General features: G+C 51.1%; 1 protein-coding gene across 2 annotated transcripts in view; it reads left to right on the top strand.

Annotated features, from left to right (window-relative positions):
* Positions 1–24,918, top strand: part of NBAS (neuroblastoma amplified sequence) — a 267,157-nt gene that overhangs the window by 174,382 nt on the left and 67,857 nt on the right. For both annotated transcript variants that reach the window (XM_027855628.1, XM_027855629.1), the window contains 3 exons: positions 4,334–4,444; positions 14,803–15,053; positions 15,811–16,145. In XM_027855628.1, the coding sequence (XP_027711429.1) occupies positions 4,334–4,444; positions 14,803–15,053; positions 15,811–16,145 (697 nt within the window). The remainder of the gene's footprint in view (positions 1–4,333; positions 4,445–14,802; positions 15,054–15,810; positions 16,146–24,918) is intronic.

The following is a 24,918-nucleotide window of genomic DNA, read 5'->3' as shown; positions in this document are numbered from 1 at the left end:
GGCGGTCAGCGATCAGGAGGCCGGCACCACCGGATCTCAGAGTGCGAGGCGAGCGGGGAGGCATAGGTCAGTGCACAGGCAGGAAGAGGCCGGCCCCTGAAGGGCTCTGAAGGCCGCCATTGTGATAGCAGTGTCTCTTTGTTAAGTCAGGGTGAGGGGATGCTGGGGGGCAGGGAGCTGGGAAGGGGGAGGGAGGAAAAGGAGGAAGATTTGGAACAACAGAGAAACTCCAGAAGGAACTAACAAGAGTAAAGGGCCAAGAAGCTCCTGGGCCGTAGTGGAGGGGCATGGGGAGGAGGAGGCGGGCAGGATTGGCTGCGGGATCTCTCCTGTGGACCCAGGGCAGCAGCAGCAGCCCCGCTGCACTGCCCTCTCCTCCCCAGCGCCCAGCAGCCTGAGGGATTCAGGCACTAGTGTCCCCACCTCACAGGTGATGAAATCGAGGCCGCGGTGTCCGATGCTGTGAGCCGGGTCTGACGCTGGGCTCGGGTGTAGGTTTGCTCTCCCACTCTGTCCCCCCTCAGCAGGTGAGGTGCTGGCTGGAAGGAGGGGATTAAGCAATTGAGTTTCTGATCGCCAGAGTAGAGCGTGGCACCTTGGGAGGCCTAGGCTTCCTGTTAGTGGAGGTCTTCCACAAGAGGTGGTGTGGGGGGCCCTGTGAGGGCACTATTGTGGTGGTACAGGTGATCCCCAAGGTCCCTTCCAGGGCTGAGGGTCTGCATTCTGTGGCTCTTGGACAGAATCATCCATCGCATGGGGGTCCCTTGTGCTGAATTCCTGAGAGCCCCTTTCTCACTGTTACCCCATGTGGGCATCAACACAGACTCGTCCTCATGGGGCAGCCTCCCTTGCCATCCACCCAAAGGGGGACACGTGTCGAGGATTCTCAGAGGTCCTTGGGCACTGTCTGGTTGAAATCTCCTTCGTGAGGACCACCTCAGCTTTTAGTCCTGCCTGGGTTTCCAGTCTCTGCGCCTAAAGATGACCCCCTCCCAAGGCGAAGGAGGTCCCCAATTCTGGGGTCCCTGCCACTCCTCTCCTGGCAAAGAATAAAATGAAAAACTCCCCCTATTTTTGCCGTGGCCCTTGGCCAGATTTGTTTTGGGCAGTGCTCCCTTCTGCTGATCTTCTGGGAGAAGGGGAGGGGCCTTGCAAAACCTTCCCCCAGGTCACCATCCTCTCACCAGCAGCATGCATGCGTGCTGCTGGGGCTCCGGCTCATGCTCTGCATTTCCTACTTGTCCCCTCCTCCCAGCCCCCCAGGCCTCCCAAGCCCAGGGGCTACATAGCCACAAATTCTTAGTGCAGGAGCATTCCCTGGTAGACGGGGAGTGGAAAGGGGGTCTTGGGTGGCTGGAGGTGTTTTATGCTGGTTGGCTGGTTGTTTTTGTGTTTTAGTGAGTGGGCCGGGCCGGGCTGGGCCAGGCGGGCTGGGCAAGGGAGTGCTTTCAAGAATCCAAGTGGGCCGTACTTCCTGAAGGATAAAATAATGCTTTTGATGATGGTGTTCTTCCTTCTTCCTCCCTCCCATTATTGGTGGGTGCTGTGCAGCACCCACAGTGGACTCTGTGCAGGGGAGGCTGCATTGGAGGAGGCTGGCTTTGAGTGAACATACATATTGACCCTGCCCAGTGTGTGATCGAGGTCAGACAGGAGGGACTTTTGGGATGGCGGCAAATCCTCTCCTTTTATAGGTGGAGAAACTCCAGGCCAGGGCTAGTGGGCAGTAGCAGGGTAAACCCCTAGCCCGCTGACCCCCAGATCCAGAGATCTTCCCGAGCCCCTCCCTCTGAACTTGTGTAAATGTTGATGATGCCTTTCCATGGTGAACTTGTCTCTCCTGGACTGTCGATGCCCAGCAGATGGGGCCTGGGCCACTCTGAAGAGCTCTTAGCCCAATTCTCTATTCAGAGAAATACTTCTGGGAATAATCATTGAGCATTCACAGATCGAGTGTTTAGTTTCTGAGCAGTTCGTGTGTCATTGGCTGGAGCCTTGAAGGTATGCCTAGCCAAAACATAGGGCCTGTCTTTCCTGCTTTACATCTCCCTTCTCCTCAGATGCTCTTCGTTCTGTCCTCCAAACAACTCAAGCTTATTGTCCCTCAGGCCCCAGACCCCAGAGCCAGCCATTCCTCTCCCACCAAACTGGGTGCACATCAAGATTGGATCCATGTTGGCCTTGCTTCCTTGGCTCTTGTAGTCAATAGTTAAGGCAAACAAAATGTCCCTTTGTCATAGCCCCTGCTTTCAGAGAGCTTACAGTTTAGGAGGGGGTGGCAGTGGAGAGAGGGATAAGCCAGATGCATAAATAATTCTAAAACAAATTAGGAAATGCACGATTACATAGGAGGGGCAAGCAGATTGACCCAAGGAACTCAAAGAGGGAGCAATTGCTTGGGATGGGCAAATCAGTGGGGATGAAGGAGAGAGGATGTACCCAGGCAGAGATGGGTCAGGGGCAGGTGGAGTTGGGAAGGTCATTTCTGGGCATGGGGCCCAGGGAGCTCAAACATCTAAGTGTGAAAGGTCAGAACTAGCCAGGTTCAGCCAGTAGCCGTGTTTGGCCAGAGGACAGTGTGTGAAGAGGGTGTTCACTATGAAGGAAGCCTGGAAAGGTGGGCTTCTGCCAGAGGACGGAGGGCTTGGGAGGGTGGCTGGGTGGTCTTACACCCAGGGAAGATGCTGAGGAGCTCTGAGTAGGACAGTCTGTTAACCCCGTGGAGCAGCGGCGGAGTCAGGGTTGAGCTTTCTGGGGGCACGTCTTGTTTCCCCAACAAGAGAGGGCAGCAGTTTCTGAGGGCAGGGACTGCATTCCAATCCCACATAGCCTAACCCACAGGACAGGCTTGTAGAGGCCTGCTGAATGGCTGACCCAAGTAAGTAGTCAGTGGTTAAAGAGAAAACTGACAAGACTATCTTGATTTAAGCATTTCTGAGAAAATGAATTCTCATAAATTAATATCACCTGATACTTTGTCTGTGGTATCCTTGTTCAGCTCATTGGAAAAAGGATTTCCTGTGATTCACGGCCTTCAGAGATTTCTTTTCTCAGTCTTCCATTACTTGTTGATTTGTGGATGTGCAGAAAAGCAAAATGGAAAGTAATTGTCCCTTTTAAATCTGCTTTGTGATGAAATGTAAAAGCGCTTCTCTCCCCAAAACCTGGCTTTGGCGGGAAGCGTCTGTCCTTCTTAATGCTCAGGACTTGTCCCGGCTCAGCCACGTTTCTTTCCACAAACCTACACCTCAGTAGATGCAGTGGCCAGAAGTTGTCCCCACCTGGTGTCTGGCCTCCTGGCCATGAGCCCCAGTGAACGTACGGGGACTTCCCAGCTTGTTTCCCAGAGCCTGCTCCCACCGCCCTGGCCTTGGAAGACCCCTCGTCCTTTCCTGGTCCAGTGAAGCATCAGCGGAGGGTGTTAGTGGAGGACCAGAGGCTGTAGATGGGGACAGGCCCTAGGCCTCCTCTAGGCCCTTTCTGTCCATCACTCTAAGAGAAAAGTGAGGCACAGAACAGAGTTCCCCAAGGTCACACAGGCAGTGAGTCCTAGAACTGAGATTCCTGCCCATGGCCCCCAATTCGACTAAACGAATGTTTCCTGAGGGCCTCCTATTTACGGAGAGCTGTGCTGGGGAGAGGCGTCCTCTAGATTGGATAAGACGTGACGCCTCTCTCTATGATGCCCACAGGCTGGCAGCCAGTGTGTGTGGACAAGAGAGCTTATAGGAGAGCTCCTACCTTTTCCCTCCTTTAAGGGAACCTCAGTAGCATTGTGAGGTAGACACCTTGGTTATCCCCCTTGTAAAGATGAGGAAGCTGAGACCCAGAGAAGTCCTGGTCTTGTCGACTTGGATCTGGAAAGAACCTCACAGGCTAACGGCCAGCCCCTTCCTCTCGTGGGAGTATCGAAGGGGGCTTCTCATTGTCTGCCCATAAGCCTCTGCCGTCTCTGAACGACCTGCCCAAGGTCACATTGCTAAGTGCCATAGAGCTGGGGTCCCAAGGTCTCCTACGCAGAATGACGCCTCAGGTATTTCTGGTGTTGAAGGGGTAGATTGTGGCAGCCTCCCCTTCAGACTGAAGATCGCTGTGTCCCTGAGGCATGGGGAGGTCGGGAACACGGATCCTCTCTAGGTTTTTCCCCCTTTGGTGTGGGCCCCTTGTGATATTCCAGCGCGCTGACGCTGACCCCTGGGCAAGCCCACAAAGCGTCAGTCTCGGGGATGGCGTCCCGTGAATGACCTGCCGGGGAGCGAGGCCTCTGAACACTTTCTGTGTGGCTCATGGCAACCATGTCTCTTTCTTCCCTCGGGGCCGGTCATCCTTCTAGGACGCTCGAGAACAACGTCTACAACATCGCCCTTTCCTTGGCCGAGCGGTACAGTGTGCCATGTTGGGAGGTTTACATGACCCACCTGGAGTTTCTGTTCACCGACTGTAGGTAAGTCTGTGCTGGCGTTCTGGGGGACGTGGGCCATGGCCCGGCCTTTGCATAAGTAGGCTTCTGCTTTGGGAGTCTTAGGAGTGACGTGGGTAGCTCTGGGGTTTTCTCTCAGCCTAGGACTTCCGGACAAGCCGTGTTCTAGAATCTTAGGGACTCTCCTTTTCCCCTGCCAGTGCCGCATGGAAGGAATGGGATGAAAAGCCATGGCAGGGCCTTCCTCGTATGCACAGCCGGTCTTGTTTTCTCTGTTGTTTGTTGGAGATTCTTCCACTCCTGTTTCAGCCAGATGTTAGCCTCTGGCCCCTCCCTTGGCATAGCATTCCAGCCTACACCGCTGGGCAAGAACCAGAAAGTAGCAGCAGCGTGGTCATTTCTAGGTGTCTCTGCCGGAATTGTCCATCGGTAACTGGTTGTGGGTTCTTGTCGGTGGTCGAGGGGTTGAGTGAATGACCATCTTCTCGAGAAATAGAAAGAGCGGTGATTCCAGACCTTTTTGTTTCAGAAGGAGTTTAACGTGATTGTCACTAAACAATCCTGTCAGTTCCCATTCCACGTGTGTGCTGTCCATCCCTTCTCTCAACCCCCTTGGCCACCTCTCTTAGATGATCGCAGCAGATGCGTTCATTGCGTCCCTGCTGCCCTCAGCCATCTTCAGGTCTCCCCCATCTTGAAAACGTATTTACCATCTGCCACCATTCCTTCAGGCTTGTTACCGTTCAGGTGCTTAGTCATGTCCGACTCTTTGTGACCCGTGGACCGCAGCACACCGGTCCTGTCCACGGGATTTTCTTGGCAAAAACACTGGAGCGCTTTGCTTTTTCCTTCTCCGATGGATTTAGGCAAACAGAGGCCAAGTAACTAGCCCAGGGCCACACAGCTGAAAAGTGTCTGGGCTGGATTTGAACTCGTGTCTCCCTGACTCCAGGCCCAGGGCTGTATCCACTGAGCCACCAGCTGCTTCCCCTCAGCTATCATCCTATTAAAAATAATAATAGCAGCCAGCATTTATGTAGCACTTGAAGGTTTGCCAAGTATTCTACAAATGTCATCTGATTTGATCCTCATGATAACTGGAGTCAGGGCTGTATCCTCAGAGTGGATTCAGGGGTCTCAGTGCCTTGGGTATTCCATATGTCTCAGAACTTGTCCAGAGATGGACAAGTCCAGGGGCTGTGAGGGCTGTGCGGGCAGTGACTGTTGACATGTCCCTCTTCCGCAAAACTCTGATACTCAGGACCTGGACAGAGGTCTGCAGCCTGAGTCTTTCAGCAGCCATTCATCACTTCTGGATTTTAATGGCTCCATAGTCACTGGGGTTCATAGTTAATTCACTGGTGAAGAGCACAGCAAGTTTATTCCTCTGTATACATTGTGATGCTCGGGCTCAAAGATCACTGCAGACAGTGACTGCGGCCATGAAATTAGAACATGCTTGCTCCTTGGAAGGAAAGCTCTGGCAGATCTGGACAGCAGACTCAGACTGAAAAGCAGATATCACCTTGCCAACAGAGGTCCACGGAGTCAAAGCTGTGACCTTTCCAGTAGCAACATATGGCCGTGAGAGCTGGACTGTGAGGAAAGCTGGGTGCCGCAGAATTGGTGCTTTGGAGTAGCAAGGAGATCAGATTAGTCAGTACTTAAAGAAGTTAACTCAGGCTGTTCACAGGAAGGTCAAATACTGAAGCTGAAGCTTAAATACTTTGGCCACATAAAGAGAAGATGGGACTCCTTGGAAAAGACCCTGATGTTGGGAAAGATTGAAGGCAAAAGGAGAAGGGGCTGGCAGAGGATGAGATAGATGGATGGTGTCTTAAAAACAATGCACATGAACCTGGAGAGACTTTGGGAACCACAGTCTGCCTTTTCACCCTCCCACCCCAGTTCCAATCCCCCTTCAACACTTCCCTCCCTCCCAAGTGAGAAAGCCAAGATGAATTAGAAACATGTATAGTTGTTCAAAACGTATTTCCATACTGGTTTATATAAAAAAAAATATACTTGACTTATTCTGCATTCTGAGCTTTTTATCCTCTTTCAGGAAGCAGCATGTTCCATCATTTTTACCTCTGTAGCATTATACTCAGTTTTTCTGGGTAAGGAATTCTTGGTTGTAAGCCTATCTCCTTTGTCTTCTAGATATTGTATTTCAAGCTCTTTGCTCCTGTATAGTGGTGGCTGATAAATCTTGTGTGCTCTTGACTGTGGCTACGCAGTACTTGAATTTTTTTCTTTCTGACAGCTTGCAGTATTTTTTTCTTTGATATGGAAGCTTTAAATTTTGGCTTTGATATTCCTGGGCATTTTCATTTGGGGGTTTCTTTCAGAAGGTAACCGGTGGATTCTTTTTATTTCCACTGAACTCTCTGGTTCTTAAGAGATCTTGGCAGTTTTATTTTAAGATTTCTTAAAATAGAATGTGAAAACTCCTTGTTTTGTTGTGACGTTCAGGTAGTCCAACAATCCCTGTCTCCTCAATTTGTTTTCTAGAGCAGTTGTTTCTGCTGTGAGATAGCTTACCATTTCTTCTCTATTTTCAGCCTTTGACCTTGTTTTCCTATTTCTTGTGGCCTCATGGAGTCATTGTCTTCCAATTGATCCATTCTGGTTTTCAGGGAATTTGTGGCTTGGATGGGTTTGATGTCTCTTGTGTCCAAGCTGTTAATTCCCTTTTCCCTTCTCTCTTTCGTTTCTGTTTTATGTTTATCCCCAGGCACTTGCATTTCATTTATACAAACTTAAAAAAACTTTTGCTTCGTCTTTCCTAGGAGTTGTGGTTGAGTTTGTGCCCGAGCTGAGTTTTTCTCTGAGGCTTTGTTTGTAGATGTTTTAGAGCCATTCTCTTCTTCTCAGTTTGTGTCTTGGGCTTCCCTGCTACCGTCTTAGCTCATTATGGTGGGCATCTTTTTTTGTTTGCCCATTCTTCCAGCCCATGTCCTGACTCTGCACTTGATGTTAATTCTGGGCTCCGTGGCACTTCTGGAGGTTAGCTTTGAGCTGGTCCTGTGGCTGCTTTCTTGGGCTTGTGAGTGTTGTGTTATTCGAAGATCTCAGGGACAGGTTGGAGACCTGCAAGTGTCCCTTGCTCCCAGAGGGGTTGGACTAAGGGCAGAGCCTGATCGCTGCTCCCCTGGACTGATCCTGCCAGTTCCTGGCCTGGGTTTGGGGCTGAGCAAGAGGAGATGCTGTTGGACTCAGCCCCTGTCAGGCAGTTTGAAAGCTGTGATGGTTCAGTGTTGCAGAATTATGGTCTCCCTGTTGACTGGTTATTCCTTTGAAGCCTGGGCTGGATGCTGGAACTGAGACCCTGCTCTGCACCTGGGTGGGCACCACACTTCTTCTTGGCGCACTGCCCCGGGCCTCCCCACGTGGGAATGCCAACGTTGTGTGCAAGTACACTTCCCTCTCAGTCCACTCTGGATCAGTGACTTGCAGCTGGGGAGTGGGCCATCCAGAGGTCAGTGTCCTGATGTGGGTCTGGTGGTGCCCCAGGATGGGTCTGGGACCTCCTCTTAGCCTTGTTTTGCAACGGATTCTTCCTGAGCTCTGTGTAGGATTGGGTGGCCTCCGGCATCCTTTCCAACTCTGTGCTCTCTGATTTTGTCTTTTCTTTAGTCCTAAAGTGTGTTCTTGAAAATGTCCTTTTGTTGATGGTTATTACATTTTTTTTAAAGTACCAAGGTATATATCTATATGTGTATGTTTAATTCCATTTAGAAGTTAAACCAGTGCAAATTAGTCGCTAAACCAAGGAGCTCCGAGACGCTCAGACGACGTCTTTATCAGCAAACATCTGACTTGTTTGCCCAGTGGAGATGTAGCTGCCAAAGACAACACTGGTGTAGAATGGAAACTCGTCTGTCATGTTTCATGGAGGACGACAGATCGCCGTGAGCAGCCCCAGCTGGTAAACAGAGAGAAGCTGAGGAGGGTCAAGCCTGTTTAGGGAGAGCTTAGTGTGGATCAAGCTCAGTGGAGTCATCCCAAGCAGGCCTTTCAAGGAGAAACACCAAATGAGGACTGACTCCAAATGAGAAGTGGACAAAGGGCCACGATGCGCTGCTTCTTCCCCTCAAGAGCAGTGTTTTCTCCTCCTCTGGGTCCTTACAGAGGAAACAAAACCAGCCATGAGGTGCAAAGATGACAAGCCCCAGATTGGATGATAGACACAGAGAGGTGTCCTGGACGCGACACCTTGGGGAGGTCGGCAAAGAACTGACTTAGGAGGTGTCTAAGTGCTAAAGGTGTGGACAGATGCCTGGACCTTACCGCTGTCACAAAGGCCTCCCCGCAGCTGCCTCCCGGGCTCTCTTACTGCATTGTCTTCCACTCAGGATCTCCTGGGAGGTGTCATAAGCCAGACTAACCTGTTCAAGCTGGGAATCGTGGGCTTGCCCAGAGGACTGTCCACTGTGACCGCAGATCATCTCTGAGCTCAGGTTGAGGAAGAATGCCCTGAGGATGACAAGGTCCTCCAGGTGCACCTCTTTATGGATGTCATTAAACCCTCAAGACCAGCAAAGGCATGTGCACAGAGAGAGCTGGGTACTCATGTGGTGGGAACCTCTTGTGGGGGAGGGCATGGCCTGGCGGGGATGGTTGGATGGATGGATGGATGCATACAGGGATTAGATGGATGGAGGGATAGAGGGATGGAGGGATGGAGGGACTGGATGGAGGGATTGAGAGATGGATGGATGGATGGAGGGATGGATGGAGGGATGGATGGATGGAGGGATGGATGGGTAGATGAATGAATACAGGGATTAGATGGATAGAGGGATGGAGGGATTGGATGGATGGATGGAGGGATGGAGGGATGTATGGAGGAATGGATGGGTAGATGGATGAATACAGGGATTAGATGGATGGAGGGATAGAGGGATGGAGGGATTGGATGGATGGATGGAGGGATGGATGGATGGAGGGATGATGGATGGATAGATGGAGGGATGGATGGATGAATACAGGGATTAGATGGTTGGAGGGATAGAGGGATGGATAGAGGGATGGATAGATGGAGGTATTGGATGGAGGGATGGAGGGATGGATGGATGGAGGGATGGATGGATGGAGGGATGGATGGATGGAGGAATGGATGGATGGATGGATGGATGGATGGATGGATGGATGGATGGAGAGATGGAGGGATGAATGGAGGGGAGGATGGCCAGCCTTGAAGGGAGCTCTCCAATCGCCGTGGTCACAGTCCTCTGAAAGGTTGGTTAGGTGTGTTTTCTTCACAAGTCTGTGTTTTAACCAATGTCTGCCAAGGAAGAGCCATTCTGCCCTCTGTCGCTGTGGGCCCATGATGCTTTGCTCCTTACCTCGAGGCCCCACCCTTCTTAGACTTAAAAGGCCACATCTCCATGCCCAGCACATGAGCCGAGTCAGCATCATCTGGTGGGGAGAGTGTGGCCTTGGATCACAGCCTGTCCGTGCTGCCCCTCAGCGATGGTCAGAGTAATGGACATGTATTGAGTGCCTCAAGTTTTGCTGAGCACTTTATAAATGCCATCTCTCTCTCTCTTTCTCCCCTTCCTCCTTTGTTTCTGTCTCTGTCTCCTCCCTCCTTTCTCTCTCTATCTCTCTGTTTCTTTCTCCTTTCTCTCTCTCTCCCTAGTTTCTCTGTCTTCTCTCTCCTCCCTTTCCCTCTTTCCTCCCTCCTCTCTCTCTCTGTCTCTGTCTCCTCCCTCCTTTCTCTCTCTGTCTCTATTTCTTTCCTTCTCTCCCCCCCCCCCCCAATACTACACTGCCTCATCCTCACTGGGCCTCATTTTCCTCCCCTCTAGAAGGGGATCTGTAGTGGCCCCGAGCCCTGGGTCCTGTGGTCTGATGAAATGCCATGGCCCCCAGGGCAGCCTTCTGCCAAGGAGCCTGTCTGAGCTCAGCTCTGCCAGGTTTTGGCCGATAGCTGCAAAGCAGATCTACATGAAAGAGATACTGGAAAGTTACCGAAATTCAGGACTATTTATATCAAGGAAGAGAAAGTACCCAAGCTGCGCTCCCCCATTTCTTTTCTCATCTGTGCTGCCTGAATTAGTATTCATTGCAGATTGAGAGAAGACTAAATACATTTAAAGAAATGATTTGTCCTGTAATTGCACCAGGCCCTTCCACACACACTTTTCTTGACTCTGTCTTCTTCCTGGCGTGATTGACAACTGGAAGCCATTCTAGTACACCTTAATCATAGGATTAGTATTAATAATTCATGCCTTGTGCATTGTGTGCTGCTAAAACCTAGTTTATGCCAATAGCTAATCTTTGATAGTCAAATATTCCCTATTTGTATAAGCTGCTTTATAGCTAAAACTTGGAGGAGGGGAGAAAGGCACTCAGCTGTTTATGAGGGTAATCATTTGTTTGGTTAAAGCAAAGCCTACAGTGATTGCCTGGCGTCCACTGGTGGCCCTTTGAATGTGGATTCCTTGGAATGCTTTTCTAAGATTTCATTTCATGTTCCAAGGGGAGAGATAACAGCTTCTTTCTCTGGAGCCTATTAAAATGGGCTATTGATCACAGACGTTTGTAAAAGATGTTAGCACATTGTAATTTCCTGGGGAAGGAGGTATCTGTATTTATCATGTGTCAGTAAAGGTATTCCAATACATGTGTCAATCTTGACAAGATAATTAACCTAAATTGCTGATGAGACAGACCTAGTCATGGGCACAGTAAAATCTAGGAATGGGGGGATATAATTTTGCCTAAGGTTGACATTACACCCCAAGTGAAGTAGAGAAAGTGAGAGCTGTTATCTTTCTATTCTGTGGACAGATCACCCAAATGTTCTAGTTCACGGAGTGTTAGGATGAAGAATCATGGTAGATCCCCCTTGTGATAGGGTCAAGACTGGCATCTACTTAGGGACAGTGTTAGATTGGTTCTGTAGTTTGGGTCGCCTCTTGGAGGGTGTTGTACATCACCCATTTTGTGGTGGGTATGAGACACGTCCACCTCTGTTGTAGTGTGGTGGGAAGGAGAGAGGACTGCTGATTTTTCTCACTTGCTTTTCTGCACAGTTTTACCTTCCCACTAATTTGAAACATTCTCAAGTGAATTTTGGAAAAAAAAATTGGGGGGGGGCGGATTAATTCCTCATACCAGGCTAGAGATTTGGCTTTTCTCTTTGTAGCCAGCTGATCTTGGGCAAGTCGTGCAAATTTTCAGAGGCTGTTTCTCATTTGTAAAATAGTCATATGATCGTTGATTGAAAGACCCGGGGATGTTGTCCGGGAATAGAGGAGACTTGGGGTTGGTGGGTGGGGAGCTGTCCTTAAGAGAGATTAGACTGGTTGACAGGAGGGAACAACTTTTTGCAGGGATGGAAATGAAGGAGTCACGTTGTGGCTGCTGCCACCTAGCAGTAGGGTGACCCAGCAGAGGGTGAGCTGCCTGGGGGCTGTACGGGCTCCCCTCTGCAGAGGTCTTCAGGAGAAGAAGATGGAAGGCACTGTGGTGGAGATGCTTCCAGAGGATCCCTGTTCCATTCTGTTTGGACTGGGTGGTCCCCAAGGGCTGTTCTGGCTCCAGATGCTCTCATTTGATGGGGTCATGATGCTTTCCCATATTGCCCATGGTGGCGGTAAGCATCAAAAGAGACAGAGTGAAAAAACAAACAAACAAACAAAAAAAAAAGGGCAGCCAGGTGGTGCAGTGGATAGAGCACTGGCCCTGAAGTCAGGAGGACCTGAGTTCAAATTCGGCCTCAGACCAAGCGCTTGCCACTTACTAGCTGTGTGACCCTGGGCAAGTCACTTAACCCCAACTGCCTAAGCAAAAAAAAAAAAAAAAAGAAAAAAAAAGAGACAGAGTGTCCTGCACACGGTAGGTTCTTGGGGCCTAGAATGTCTAAGTCATCAGACCAGCTTCCCCTTGTCTAGAACCCGCCGGTGACCGTGGTGAAACCACTCAGTCTCAGTTCCTCCTCAGTAAGATGGGGCTAGTGCTGCCTATAATGCCGAAGTAATAGTGAGGACTGGCGGTCACCTCGGTAGGAGGACGCTTTTCAGCCCTGGCTGAGCTCCTCCCGTTCTTGTCATCACCACCATTTTGTGCTCACATCTGCCAATGGTCTGCGTGTCAGAGTGATCTCCATGACTTCATTCTTCTCATTGTCAGAAGAGTTGGTCCTGTGCAAAACGCCAACTGTCATTTTTGCAAACTTCACATTCTCCGTCTTGTTGCGAGGCCTCCCCAAAGAAGGGCTTTCTGTGGCTGAATGAGCACATGTAGATGCCCGCTCCAGCCTCAGACTACAATGAGGGGCCAGTCCTCATCTCAGCCTGTTCTCGCGGGATTCTGATCTTCTCTCATAGGGCTTGATAGCTTGAAAAAGGTTCGATCCAAAGAGTTTGGAGATGATGAGAGTTTGGCCTGGCAATACGGAGTAAAAACGTTCCCAAGTGTTTATCAGTCCCTGTTCTGTCTTGTGACCGTGGACAACAATTCTGCCTTGCCAGTGCTCTGGTCTTTTATTTGTGGAGTTCTTAAGGATATTTTGAGATCTCTTATTTGTAGGATGGGCATTTGTCCTCTGTCAGTATGTGAAAGCTTTTGGTGTATAATTCTAGCCCAAGGTACCTAGCCACTAGCCAAATGCAGCTTCCCCCATTTCCTTGAACAATTGACTTTGCTCCCTAAGACCAGGCTATGTGAAGATAACTTTCTGTCATTATGACCTGGCCCTAAAGTGCCATTGTGGACCTCTTTGTTTCTGTAAGTATAGCCATATGACTCAGTGGTCTGTTTGAGGCTTCTTTGCTAACAGGTGATTGGTTGAGTTCTTACCAGTGTCACCCATGGAGGGCCTTTTGGGTCCACTTTTGGGTCCTAGCCCTTCTCTAGGCACCATCTTGAAGAAACCACTTTGGACTGCAGTCAGCAAATCCAGTGACTTGTGCCTGTTTCTAATATTGGTGAAGTGATGTCTCCTCATTCAGAAAGTGTTTCCCTGGGTGTTGACATGTGTCTCATGTGTTCTGAGGATGTCAGTCAATCCTCTCCTGTCTTTTTGGGGAGGAGGTATTAATCTTACTAAATCTACTTGTGGTGTTGGTTTGAAACGGAATGAATTTTTGTGATGGTAGTGGCCCTCTGCTTGTTGCCTTTTCCTGTCCCCGTCCGTGTCCCCATCCCCTTCCCCTCAGAGGCTGGCCTTCGCCTCCAACATCCACTTGCCTTGCTCAGAGTGACTCTGTGTGGCTCTTCCCTTGGACTGTGTGTGGTGAATGAACTTTCGATGGCAGGCGCCATTTTGATCTTAACGGAAATCCTCTCATGTTGGGAGGTTTTCTGTCCCCAGGCTTGACCTGATAACAGGCCAGGAGGCAGAGCTTGCTTGGCCTTGTCTGTTTCCTCCAGCCCGGTCGCAGAGAGAGCCAGAGCCCGGGGGCCAGGGGAGGTTTGGCTTACGGAAAGAAGCTGAGGGGGTTGCAAAGCTGAGACGTTGAGATAGGTCCCCTTGCTTCTGTGCCCGTCGTGCTGTTGTCGGTGACCAGTGGAACCAAGGCTCTTCACTTTGTTTCGTGTCTTGGCTGCTGTGGAAAGGCCAAACCTGGCGTGTATGTCTTGGGCAAACTCAGTTCTTCTAGGAGAATGATCCCTGGTAGTGCCCCGGCCGCTCAGATGAGTCCCAGCATGGTCAGTACGTCCACTTTAGCGTAAGAAACATCCTTTCTCTCCTGGTTGGTGAAGAACCTGTGCACTTCCCCAACGAAGGGGCTCAGGAGCTGGCCAAGGTTGAGAGAACAGGATAGAAAGCCCTTGGGACGTCATTGGAGCGCCTCCCCCGCCCCGCCTGGGCTGCCACTCTCCTCTCCCCTCCTGGGCGGCAGTCTGGTGGACGTCCTCTGTGGCTCCCCTTGCTGGCTCCTGGCTCTGTCCCCATCCCTTGTCCACCCCTCAAGTCCTGGCCCCAGACAGCATCTTCTCCATGGGGCCCCGCCTTGGTCTCCCTGTCCGAAGCCAGCTCCTTTTCTTCGATTTTGTGTGGAGCTTTGTAGAGCCTTATCTCGGGATCCCTTTTGTTGCCTTGTGTGCGATAGCCATTGGCATGTCTATCTGTTTCCTCCCCCTCTCCCAAATGGCCCCCTGGAGGCCAGGACAGATCTCCCCACTGCCAGGGCTCTTCTTAGGTGTATCGGTCCATTAGATATTCCCTCCACCCTTCTGTTGTGGCCAGACGTCTCCCTGCCCTGCAGCCCCAGCGGCCAGGCTTTCCCTGCCTGGGGCTAATAGATAGGTCATCTCTCAGCCTGCTCTGGAAGGCCTGCATCGAGCAGAAAGGGAACAGAGAGTGGGTTAGTTGGCCTGGAGCCAGCTCTGAAAGCCAGGACTCTGTCTTTGAATTGCAGCTTGTCTACCGCAGAGATAGAAGGCAGAGCCCAAGCTCTGGGGCTCCTCGAGGCCTTGAAAGCCAACCCTGACCTCTTTCATGAACGCATGGCCAAGTACGTTTACCCCGGGATCGGAGGCACCGATCATGAAAGGCTGCTGTACTTCTTCAGCCTGCTGGCGAGCTGCGGCTGCCTGCGATTTGGGAAGCGGGCCATCGCGCCCGACACGCACGTTCGGCTGCTGAAGAAACTGAAGGTAGTGGCGTCAGGTAAGAGATGGCATCAGTAAACGCTCAGCTTGTGCCTGCATCGTCCAGAGGAGAGAAGGTCATTCTGTCAGCAGACACTTCCTTTCTACCAGAAATTCAAGTCAATTTTATTGATAGCTTTGTTTTTATATCATCCTTCCCTTTCCCTCCTCCTGGAAATCCGGCCCTTACAACAAAGAATTAAAAAAGAAAAATGGAACAGAACCAGTCAGTCCCCTGAGAGTAATCGCATGTCCTGTGCCATATTCAGCACCCTGGGCCCTCGTGGAGGGGGAGGGGTCCTCACGTCTCGGCCTTGGGCCCTTGCTCGATCTGTGATCCTGGACCTTCGTACCCCTGCGATGCCCCCCAGTGCCACCTGTCCTCTCTCCCCCGAGACGGCCTCCTCTCTGCTTGCTCTCCAGCTTCTCTCCTCACCCGCTTTCTCCCTCTTCCCTTCTAGCCCTTCTCCTTCCTTAGGGGTCATCCTCTGCAGTGGAGCCAGCCAGCCAGCCAGCCACATCCTCTCCAGGCCCTGCCCCAGAGCCAGCTCCCTCCCAGTCTCTGGCCTGGAGCTGCACCCTGGGGGATGGGGGAGAAGCTGCGGGCGCTACACGGGGGGGGGGGGGGGGGGCTTCTCTCCTTACCGCCGTTCTTGCGGCTTTGGCCGTGCCCCAGCGGACACCTGAGCAGCCTGCACTCTGGCATGTAGCAGGCTTTGGGGCATGGTTAGCCAGGCAGCGGATGCTCACTGACTGTTTCCTCCCTCTGCCAAAAGGTCTGAATTACAAGAAGCTGACCGATGAAAATGCCAGTCCTCTGGACGCGTTGGAGCCCGTCCTCACCAGTCAGAATATTCTCTCCATATCCAAGCTGGCTTCCAAAATCCCCAAACCGGATGGGTCTGTGCTCTCCCCCAGCTCCCTCTACACCGTCTGGCTGCAGAAACTGTTTTGGAGGGGCGACCCCCAACTCGTTAAGAAAGCCCCGGACTCCGTACCAGAATGGCTCCATGCCTATGACACGTGCGCCAAGTACTTTGATCGTCTCCACCCAGGCGACCTCCTCACTGTATTGGACGCGATGACGTTTTCTCCAGAGGCCATGACCAAGGTAATTTTACACATCCCCGAGAAGCCAATGGGCCATTTTTGATGAAATGCTTGGGGTGGCCCCCGGCTGAGGGGCCTCAGATTGCATTTTTCTGAGATTTGGAGTGTTGCCCAACATGAGTGACTGTGACCTCTGAGCTAGCGGGGGCAGTTGAGACGTGGCAGGAGATTTCTGTGCCGGTCCAGACTTGACTGATTTAGCATTAGACTGAATGAGACTGGTCCCTTGGGGGTCCCCCAGCTCGGTCCAACCCGGGCCCAGGGCCCCTGTGCCTTTCCTTGTAGAATCGTCTCCTCAGAGGACCACAGTCTTCTGACCAGGGCCCTGGCTGTGTCTACGGGGGATGGGCATCTCCTGCCACCAGTGACCAGAGGCTGGTCGTTTAATTCTCTGTGCCTCAGTTTCCTCTCTGTGATATAGGACTAATAATCCCTGCCACAACCTTCCTTTGAAAGCTGTTTTGAGGAGCAGCTGAGTAAACCATACAAATGTAATAATGATATTAATCAGTAACAGACCTTTATGCCAGGCATGTGCTGAGCACTGGGGATAGAAGTACAGAGAAAGAAATAATTCCTACCTAAAATGACCTTACCTTCTAATGGGAGAGACAAGTGCACATAAAAAATATGCGACATAAATGTAAAGTGAATACATATAAACATGGATGAGGAAGAGATGGGAGGGAACGAGCATTGATTGAGTGCCTACTGTGTGCTGGGCTCTGTGAAAGCCCTGACAAGGATCATCCCTCCAAGACGGTGGATCACTTTTCTAGAGCACCTTAGGGTCTGTAGAGTGTTTTCTGGCCTGGACTTGTGAGGTCGTCAGATACTGAGAAGACCCCTCCTCTGGGACAGGCCGGCGCCTGGTCTCTGTCAGGGTCTGTGAGAATGGCCTGGGCCTACCCAGCCAGAGGAAGCCTCGTCCTTGTGGGGGCCGGTGATCCTCACCACATTCTCAGGGGGGAGATGCTACAGATGGGATTATCCCCATTTTACAGAGGAGGAAAGTGAGACTCGGCAGACCCTGAGGGGCGGGGGCAGCTTGAGTAAGGTGGGCTTGGGTTTGAGTGGAAAAGCAAAGACTACCTGTCCAACAGCTGGCGTGATCCCCGTGGCCCAGTAGGAGGGGTGTCCAGTCAGGTGGTGTCCTGGGGAGGCCCTCTCGTTCAGGTACGGGGTGGAGGCCTGGAAGCCTCTGTCTTGGCTGAGTTGGAGGCGTTGGTCAGTGTACCTGAAGTCCTGAGTGGGGGCAGAGGCCATCAGAGTGGGGCCAGAACTGGGGCCAGAGGCCTCCCCGCCTCCCTCCTCACACACTGGGGCCCTCAACCTGTCTCCCGAGGTGCGCTTTGAGGGCCCTTCCCCCCTCCCCGGGATGCTGGAAACTCCCGAGGGCAGTGTTTCTGTCTCTGGCTCCAAGGCCCCTGCAGGAGCGGAGACGAATGTTGGGTCTCAAGGCGGGGGAGCTCTGTGGTCCTCTGACACCCAATCTTTCACTTGGGAGCCTTCCCCCTTCCCTCTGCTTTGCTTCAGAAGCGGCGTCTGATTCCTCGATTTAAAAAGACAGCTCCCAGATTGGGAGCGCTCCCCATCCGCAGGAGATGGTGCCCACCTGTCAGAGGCACATTCGAAACAAGGAAGTGCAGCTGGGTTTTCCCAAATTTGCAAAACACCAGATGTTCACTAGCTTGTATTTGGTGGTAAAAGTATGTAAAATACAAGTGTTCATACCAGTTTTCAGCTTTTCAGCGTAGCAGCATTCCTTTCAGAACCAAACTTTGGGAGCCATGTTGTTGACTAATTAACATGGATTAGCAGCTCCAGGACAGGGAAGCCAGACTTCCCTACTCACAGGCACCGGTGAGGAATAATGTGGACAACCTGCCCATCTCCTCACAGCCTGGAGGCGAGGTGGCGTTCACGCCTGGGCCTGAAGGGCCACCTAGGCGCCAGGCGAGGGCTGGGAAGGGGCGTGGTGGCAAACTTGGCTGCCATGCTCTATTCCCTCATTTCCACTTGCTCCCTTGTTGTAGAAAAGACCTCTTGCCCTTCAAGTCCAAAAGACTCTAAACAACGTGTTGGTAAAATTCTTATCCATTTTTTTTTTACAAATATCTTTAAATCTTTCTTTTGGAACTAGTGGGACTCCCTCATGCCTCTGTTTACCTTTCTTTATGTTTTGGTGGAATTGAGTAATGGCTTCCTTTTACATCTGATGCTTATCAGTGGGCATTAATGTAGGAGAAATCCTTTTATTTTCAGTCAGTCAGTATGCATATATTAAGTCCTTACTATGTGCCAGGCACTGAATTATCATCATTCAATTCAATTCAGTAGTCATATATTAAGTGCCTCTAATGTACTAGGCCCTGCTAGGTATTTGGGGTACAGAAACAAAAATAAAATAACCCTTACTCTCAAAGAACTTAGACTTTACTTGGTCATTGTGTGTGTGTATAATCTACACATAGATGTATATTATAATATACATAATTATACATGATATACATACACATGTATCTGTATAATTATGCACAGGTAAATTAAAAAAAACAAATTAAAAATGATTCCAAAGTGATCTGAAGTGGGGCTCAGTAATAAAGGTGCTCAGAAAAGACCTCTCTTAGGAAATGGTACTTGGAGTGAGGTTTTTTTCCCCTTTTCAACATTTTTATTAACGTTCCAACCACAAGTGGTCCCTCTTGGTCCTCAACCTGATTCTTTTTTTTTTCCCCTTCTTTTTAAATAATAGTTCCTCCCAATGATATGTAAAAATAATTTTTAACATTTAAAAAAAAATTGGGGTTTTTAATTCTCTTCCTTCTTCTCCTTTCCCCGAGACAGTAAGCCATCTAATACAGGTTATACATGTGCAGTCATGTAAAATATATTTCCATATTAGTTATTTTGTGGAAAAAAAAACTCAAAAAAAAAAGAAAGAAAGAGAAAATGAAACATGGTCTGCTTCGATCTGCATTCAGACTCCATAGTTCTTTCTCTGGAGGTAGATAGCATTTTCCATCATGAGTCTTTTGGAATTGTCTTAGATTCTTGCATTGCTGAGAAGAGCCAAGTCTATCGATATTAGTCATCACACAATGTCGCTGTTACTGTGTACGATGTTCTCCTGGTTCTGCTCACTTCACTCAGCATCAGTTCATTTAAGTCTTTACAGGTTTTTCTGAAGTCAGCCTGCTCATCATTTCTTATAGCACAGTAGTATTCCATGACGTTCATATACCACAACTTGTTCAGCCATTCCCCAATGGATGGGCATCCCCTCAGTTTCCAATTCTTGGCCACCACGAAAAGAGCTGCTATAAATACCCTTGTACAAATAGGTTCTTCCCCCCCTCCACTTTTTAAAAATCTCTTTGGGATACAGTTCTAGCAGTGGTATTGCTGGACCAAAGGTTATACACAGTTTTTATAGCCCTTTGGATGTAGTTCCAAATTGTTCTCCAGAATGGCTGGATCAGTTTGCAACTCCACCAGCAATGCATTAGTGTCCCAGTTTTCCCACATCCCCTCCCTTACTTGGAGTGAGTCTTGAGGGAAACTAGTAGTTCTAATAGCTAGAGATGAGAAGGGAGAGTGGGATAAGAACTCCCTGTACAGAGATGTGGAGGTAGGAGATGGCATGGCACATGCAGGGGATAACCAGTCTTGGGCCAGTTTGACTAGACCAGTGAGTGTAGGAGGAAGAAGAATTCATGATCCAGGTAACTGTGGAAGATGAATGGAGAAGGGCTTTACCCACCAAACAGAGAAATTTGGATTTTATCCCAAAGGTGACTGGGATTTGTCAGCATTCTTGATCAGACTGGCGCCATGACACTTGACCTTTGGCTCTCTCATGTGGGCTGTGAGGTTCTCCAGAACCTCAGGCCACACCTGACTGGGATCTGTGAAGCTCTTGATCAAATGCTTTGCTTGGTCTCCATTTCCTCATACGAAAACATTGAATCTTGGGATCCCAAGAGACTTCAGGGGTCCTCCATTCCAAACTGTACAAAGTCCAAACTCCCAAGTGGGTGACCAGCACCATCTTACTACTGATGAGTCTACAATCTTTGTCACCAAAATGCCAGCATGTGCATTTGTCTATGAAATGTTATTGAATTGGGCTTAGCGTGCCAGTCTAGTCTTTCAAGACCTTTCTGCCTTAGTCTTTTTTTAAGCTATAGAATGTGAATGAATAGATACCTGAGTTTCAGCATGCCACCATATACAGAGTTTTGTACTCAGAAATGCCTGCCGTCTGGTCCCACCCCTGCCAGAGACTAGCCATGTGTCTGTAGTCAGGCCCCCTAGGCTCTCATTGGCCCCGAGCAGTTCTTTTACCAAGAGCTGCAGAGGCATTTCCATCCTGGGAGTGCCCCACGTCATTGATAATGCAGCCTCTCTTCCCATGAACCTCCTGCTTCCCAGGATCACAGGGATGATCATGTGAGGATTGGAAGGGCTACTGTGGGTGAAATGCTTTGGGAATGGTCAAACTATTCCTCGGGATCTTTCTTTCTTTCTTCCTCCCTCCCTCCCTCCCTCTCTCTCTCTCTCTTTCTCTCTCTCCTTCCTTCCAAATCAGCCCCACTGCTTGGCTCATTCCCTGCCCCCCACTCCCAGCATTCAGAAGCCCCAAATATGACTGCCTTCCTGAGAGTGACTGGGAATCAGAGGCCTTTGGCCTCATCCATGCTGATTCTGAACAGCTGGAAACAAGCCCAGAAAGTGCCTAGCTTGTGATGGCTGCTGAGAGGCCGATCCTCTCGTTTTCCTTGGGTGTGATGATTGAAGCACAAGGACTGTGCCGTCGGAGTCGTCGGTAGTCTGTTAATGATCGTTCACTCCACGTCCGCCATGTTTTCCAATCTCTTTACTCCTGTGATCTCGTTTGACCCACGCAGCAACTCTGGGAAGAAGGTCCTCATTATGCCCATTTTGTGTTGAAATGAATGAGGCGTTGAGGGAAGGTGCCCAGACAGTTGTGATAGGGGGTGACCCCAGTAGCCGGGCTCTGGAGGGAAGACTGCTCTCGGTCAGAGGACCCCTCGCTCGGTTGTACACGTGCCAGAAAAGAGGGAGGTCTTTGTGGGAAAGCCCTCAGGAGCTCCACGTTGGTATGGTTCTGTTGACTCTGCATCCTGCATGCTGCCTGCAGGAGCAGAATGATCAGAGTCAGGAAGTGATTGAGGGCCCAGCCTCTGGAGTCAGGGGCTCAGTTCTGGGCCTTGGCCATGCTTCAGGAAGGACGTTCACAGCCAGGCCACCCCGGCCACCCGAGGATCCATTCGAGGTAGAAGGAAGATGTGGAAGGACAATTCACCTGCCCACAGGGCCTGACGTGTGTCACAGGAGAGACTGACTTTCTTCTCCTCGGTCCCAAAGGGCAGCATGGGGTGCAGGGGGGCAAATGAATGAGAGGAGGATTGAAATTCAGGGATAAGAGAAGGGATTGTGAACCCAGGACAGCAGTGGAATGGGCCTCCTCGGGAGGAGGGGAGCAAGCCCTCTGTTAGCGCCAGTCTTCCATGGAGGTTTGTGGCCCCTAGTTGGGGTGGATGTAGACTGTCCTGGTGTCTTTTGTAATACAGGCTGACCCCTAAGACCGATCACTCCCTCCTCCTCCTCCTCCTCTCTGGCTTCTGTGACCTGACTCTCCCCCCGCTTTTCTCCTGCCTTTTTGCTCACCTTTGCTGGATCATCATCATCCTGGTCCCACCTTCTAACTGGAGGGATCCCCAAGGCATCTATCCTGGGCCCTCTTCTGCAGTGGTCTTCTGTGCTTCCCTGACTCAGTTTACCACCTCCATGCCAATGATTCCAAGTCTACAGAGCTGCCTTTGTCTTCTGAGCTCCAGCCTTAGACCATCAGCCGCTTACTGGACATTTCCACCTGGATCTCTCATTGGTGTCTCCAAATCGACACAGTCAAAAGAGAATGCATTTTATCTTCCTTCGCTCCAAGCGCCCAAAACAAGAGCCAGGCAGGCCTCCTCCAGGCCCCCATTTCCATGAAGGTCAGCGCCATCTTCCCAGTCACCTCCCCTTGCTCCCATGATGTCTCCTCAGAGCTAGCCTTACCTTCACCTCCCGTATGCCCACAGTGTGTCTCGCCTGCAGCCCCTCTGCCCCTGTAGGCTCCGTGGCCCATCCTGGTGATGCCTGTCACTGTCTGTGGCCCAGCCAGACTGTCCCTGGATGGGAGATACCGTCCCTGGCTTTGGCGTCTCTGTCCAGGAGGACAGCTGTGCTGGCCGTGTCCTGCCAGGTTCCCTCAGCCTCATGGAGTGCCTGGGTTCCTTCGAGGCCCAGCGTGGGCACCAGCCCTCCTCAGGGTCCCTTGCAAGCCCACAGAATCGCAGCACATCTGCAGCAGTGCCACGCTCTTTGTATATTGGCTATTTCTTCCCAGCAGAATGTAGGCTTCTTGAGGACAGGGGTTTCTTGTCCATCATGCCCAACCCAGGAAGACTTGGGCTCTAACCTGGCCTCTGACACAGACTTCCTGTGTGATGCTGGGCCTCAGTTTCATCATCTGTCACCCAAGGTTCTGCCCGATGGAAGGGTACAGTAACTCTTTTGGGTAGGGGGTAGACAGGGGGTTTTGCTGGAACAGGACTGGCCCCTGCTGTATTCCTCAGCGTCTCCGAGGTGGGCTCGCCATGGTCGTGCAGCCTGTGAGTGACTCTCTAAGGCTGGCCCTCCATCCCTGGGCTGTGCTCGCACTTGCCCGGCCCCTCATGGGAGAGTTTGGCTGCTGGCTCCTTATTGAGGGTCACAGCCAGGATGTGTCAGAGACAGGGCTTGGACTCGGGCCTTGGAGGAGCCGTCTTTCTGCTGAGCGGAGTCAGGGTGACCCCAATAAGAACATCCGAGTCATTTGGGGAGGGCTAGACTGCTGACGGCTCAGTCAGAAAAAGGATTTTTTAGCCCCGGCCTGCCAAGCATCGCGTACTGCTCATTATAGTGTAGCTTGCCTTCACGGTCATCCTCTTGGAACAGCTCTGAGCTTGCTCCTAGGGTTACGGATTTAGAGACGTGGGATGGATCATCCTAGAACTGGAAATCGTCTGAATTCTGTGCACCCCTGGGCATGTGAGAAGAGTCTTTAGGACCAGGGCCAGCTCCGCAGCCCCTGCAGAGGTGGGGAGCACAGCAGGGAAGGCCTGTTTTCTCTCCATTAGAATTCTCCACCTCGTTATTTGTTTGTCTCACAAGAAAACTCATTTTTAAAAACCTGTACATTAAATTTCATTGTTAAATTTGTGTTCCTGGAAGAGTATCTGAGGGCCTCTGGGTAATGGACATGTTTTTGTAAATTGGAAAAAAGCAATCACATTGTGAGTCAAGAAAGCCCCCCGGGCAGTCAGGGAATGGCCCTGAGTTCCTCCACTGTTAATATGGTTCGATCTCTGGGAAAATCATGTCCTCTCTGAATAATGAATATGGTCCTGAATTTGTTTACATGGGATTCTGTTAATGACTGTCGAGATGCGTTTCGTTTGGCTAAAGATCATTTGAAATGAGAAGGCGATCAGTAAACAAACATTTACTAAGAGCTCACTCTGTGCCAGGCCCTTGGCTAAGCTCTGGGGAGAGCCTACTGCGTGTATACTGTGTTACATACATATACATACATACGTACATGCAGATATGTACTGTGTTACATGCATGCTGTATGCCTGTCCTCAGGGATCTTCTGTTCCAGTGGAGGAGAACCACTCATCACAAGGAAGCTGGACAAAGGGGAGCTGAGGGGGGTACGGAGGGGGTGTAGAGCCCATCTGGAGAAGCGGGAGCAGAGCCTGGAGAAGACGCCCTGGGCATGTTCCTTGCACGGAGAGCAGCTGAGCTGGCAGGGGAAGGGGCCGAGGGCAGAGCGAGAAGGACCCTTCTGTCCTATGGTGGGGGTGGAAGCCAAGGGGGCCCCCCTGGGAGTCCATTCACTCGTCCACCGCCATCCTCTGTTTGAGCTTCGTTCAGTGTAGACGGGACACCAGCTGTAATTAGCCCTGCCCCAGTGGAGGGCTGTAGGTGTACGGAGCAGGGAATCGGGGCTGGGTGGGATCCCTGTTGTCCATAGGCTTGGTTCTTTCCCGTGTACCACGCTGCTGCCTTTGCTCCTGAGAAGGAGAGATGTCATGCATAGGCGTGACGCTGCCAGGAGCCCGTGTCTGAAGATTGGATTCTAACCTTGCTGGCGGGTTCTGCCCGTCTCTGTGGGTCTGTCCTCAGCACACCTCACTTTGATGCTCTGTCATTGGCCCTGCGTCGCCGTTCCTTCCCTAGCCCCAGCCCAGGCCCCCTTCTCTTCTCCCTCTGCACTCTCACCAGGGCTCACAGCGGCTCTGGTGGACGGGGGTGGATCTCCAGGCACTGCTGCAGGAGCCGCCGTGGGGCTGCTGTCCATTTCGCTTCCTTAATGCAGGACTGACCACAGCATTGGCTCCAGGATCAAAGAGGACCCTTCCTAACCTGGTTCCTCCAGCTCTTAGCCACATGCCTCTCAGGGTACCAGAGAGCCTAAGGACGCCTGCCACCTTACTCTTCTTTGCCCAGCGCATTCCCTCTCCTGACCCCAAGCCTGTAAAAGCACTCCAGCTGTGTGCAGGCCTTTTGGCTCTTTGCCCAGAGCCAGCCGAGCAAGGCGGTGGGAAGTGAGGATGGTTTGAGCAAACTGTCAGTTTGTCCTCAGCCCCCCAGGTGCAAGTGAGCCTGCCCTGCCTCCCTCCCTCTGGTCATATGTCTCTGCTGGTCTCTCCCTGATT

This window comes from Vombatus ursinus, unplaced genomic scaffold, assembly GCF_900497805.2.
Source record: "Vombatus ursinus unplaced genomic scaffold, bare-nosed wombat genome assembly UNPS02010980.1, whole genome shotgun sequence".
Taxonomy (NCBI): domain Eukaryota; kingdom Metazoa; phylum Chordata; class Mammalia; order Diprotodontia; family Vombatidae; genus Vombatus; species Vombatus ursinus.
Note: the sequence above shows the minus strand (reverse complement) of the source record. Positions and strands in the feature narration are given on the sequence as shown.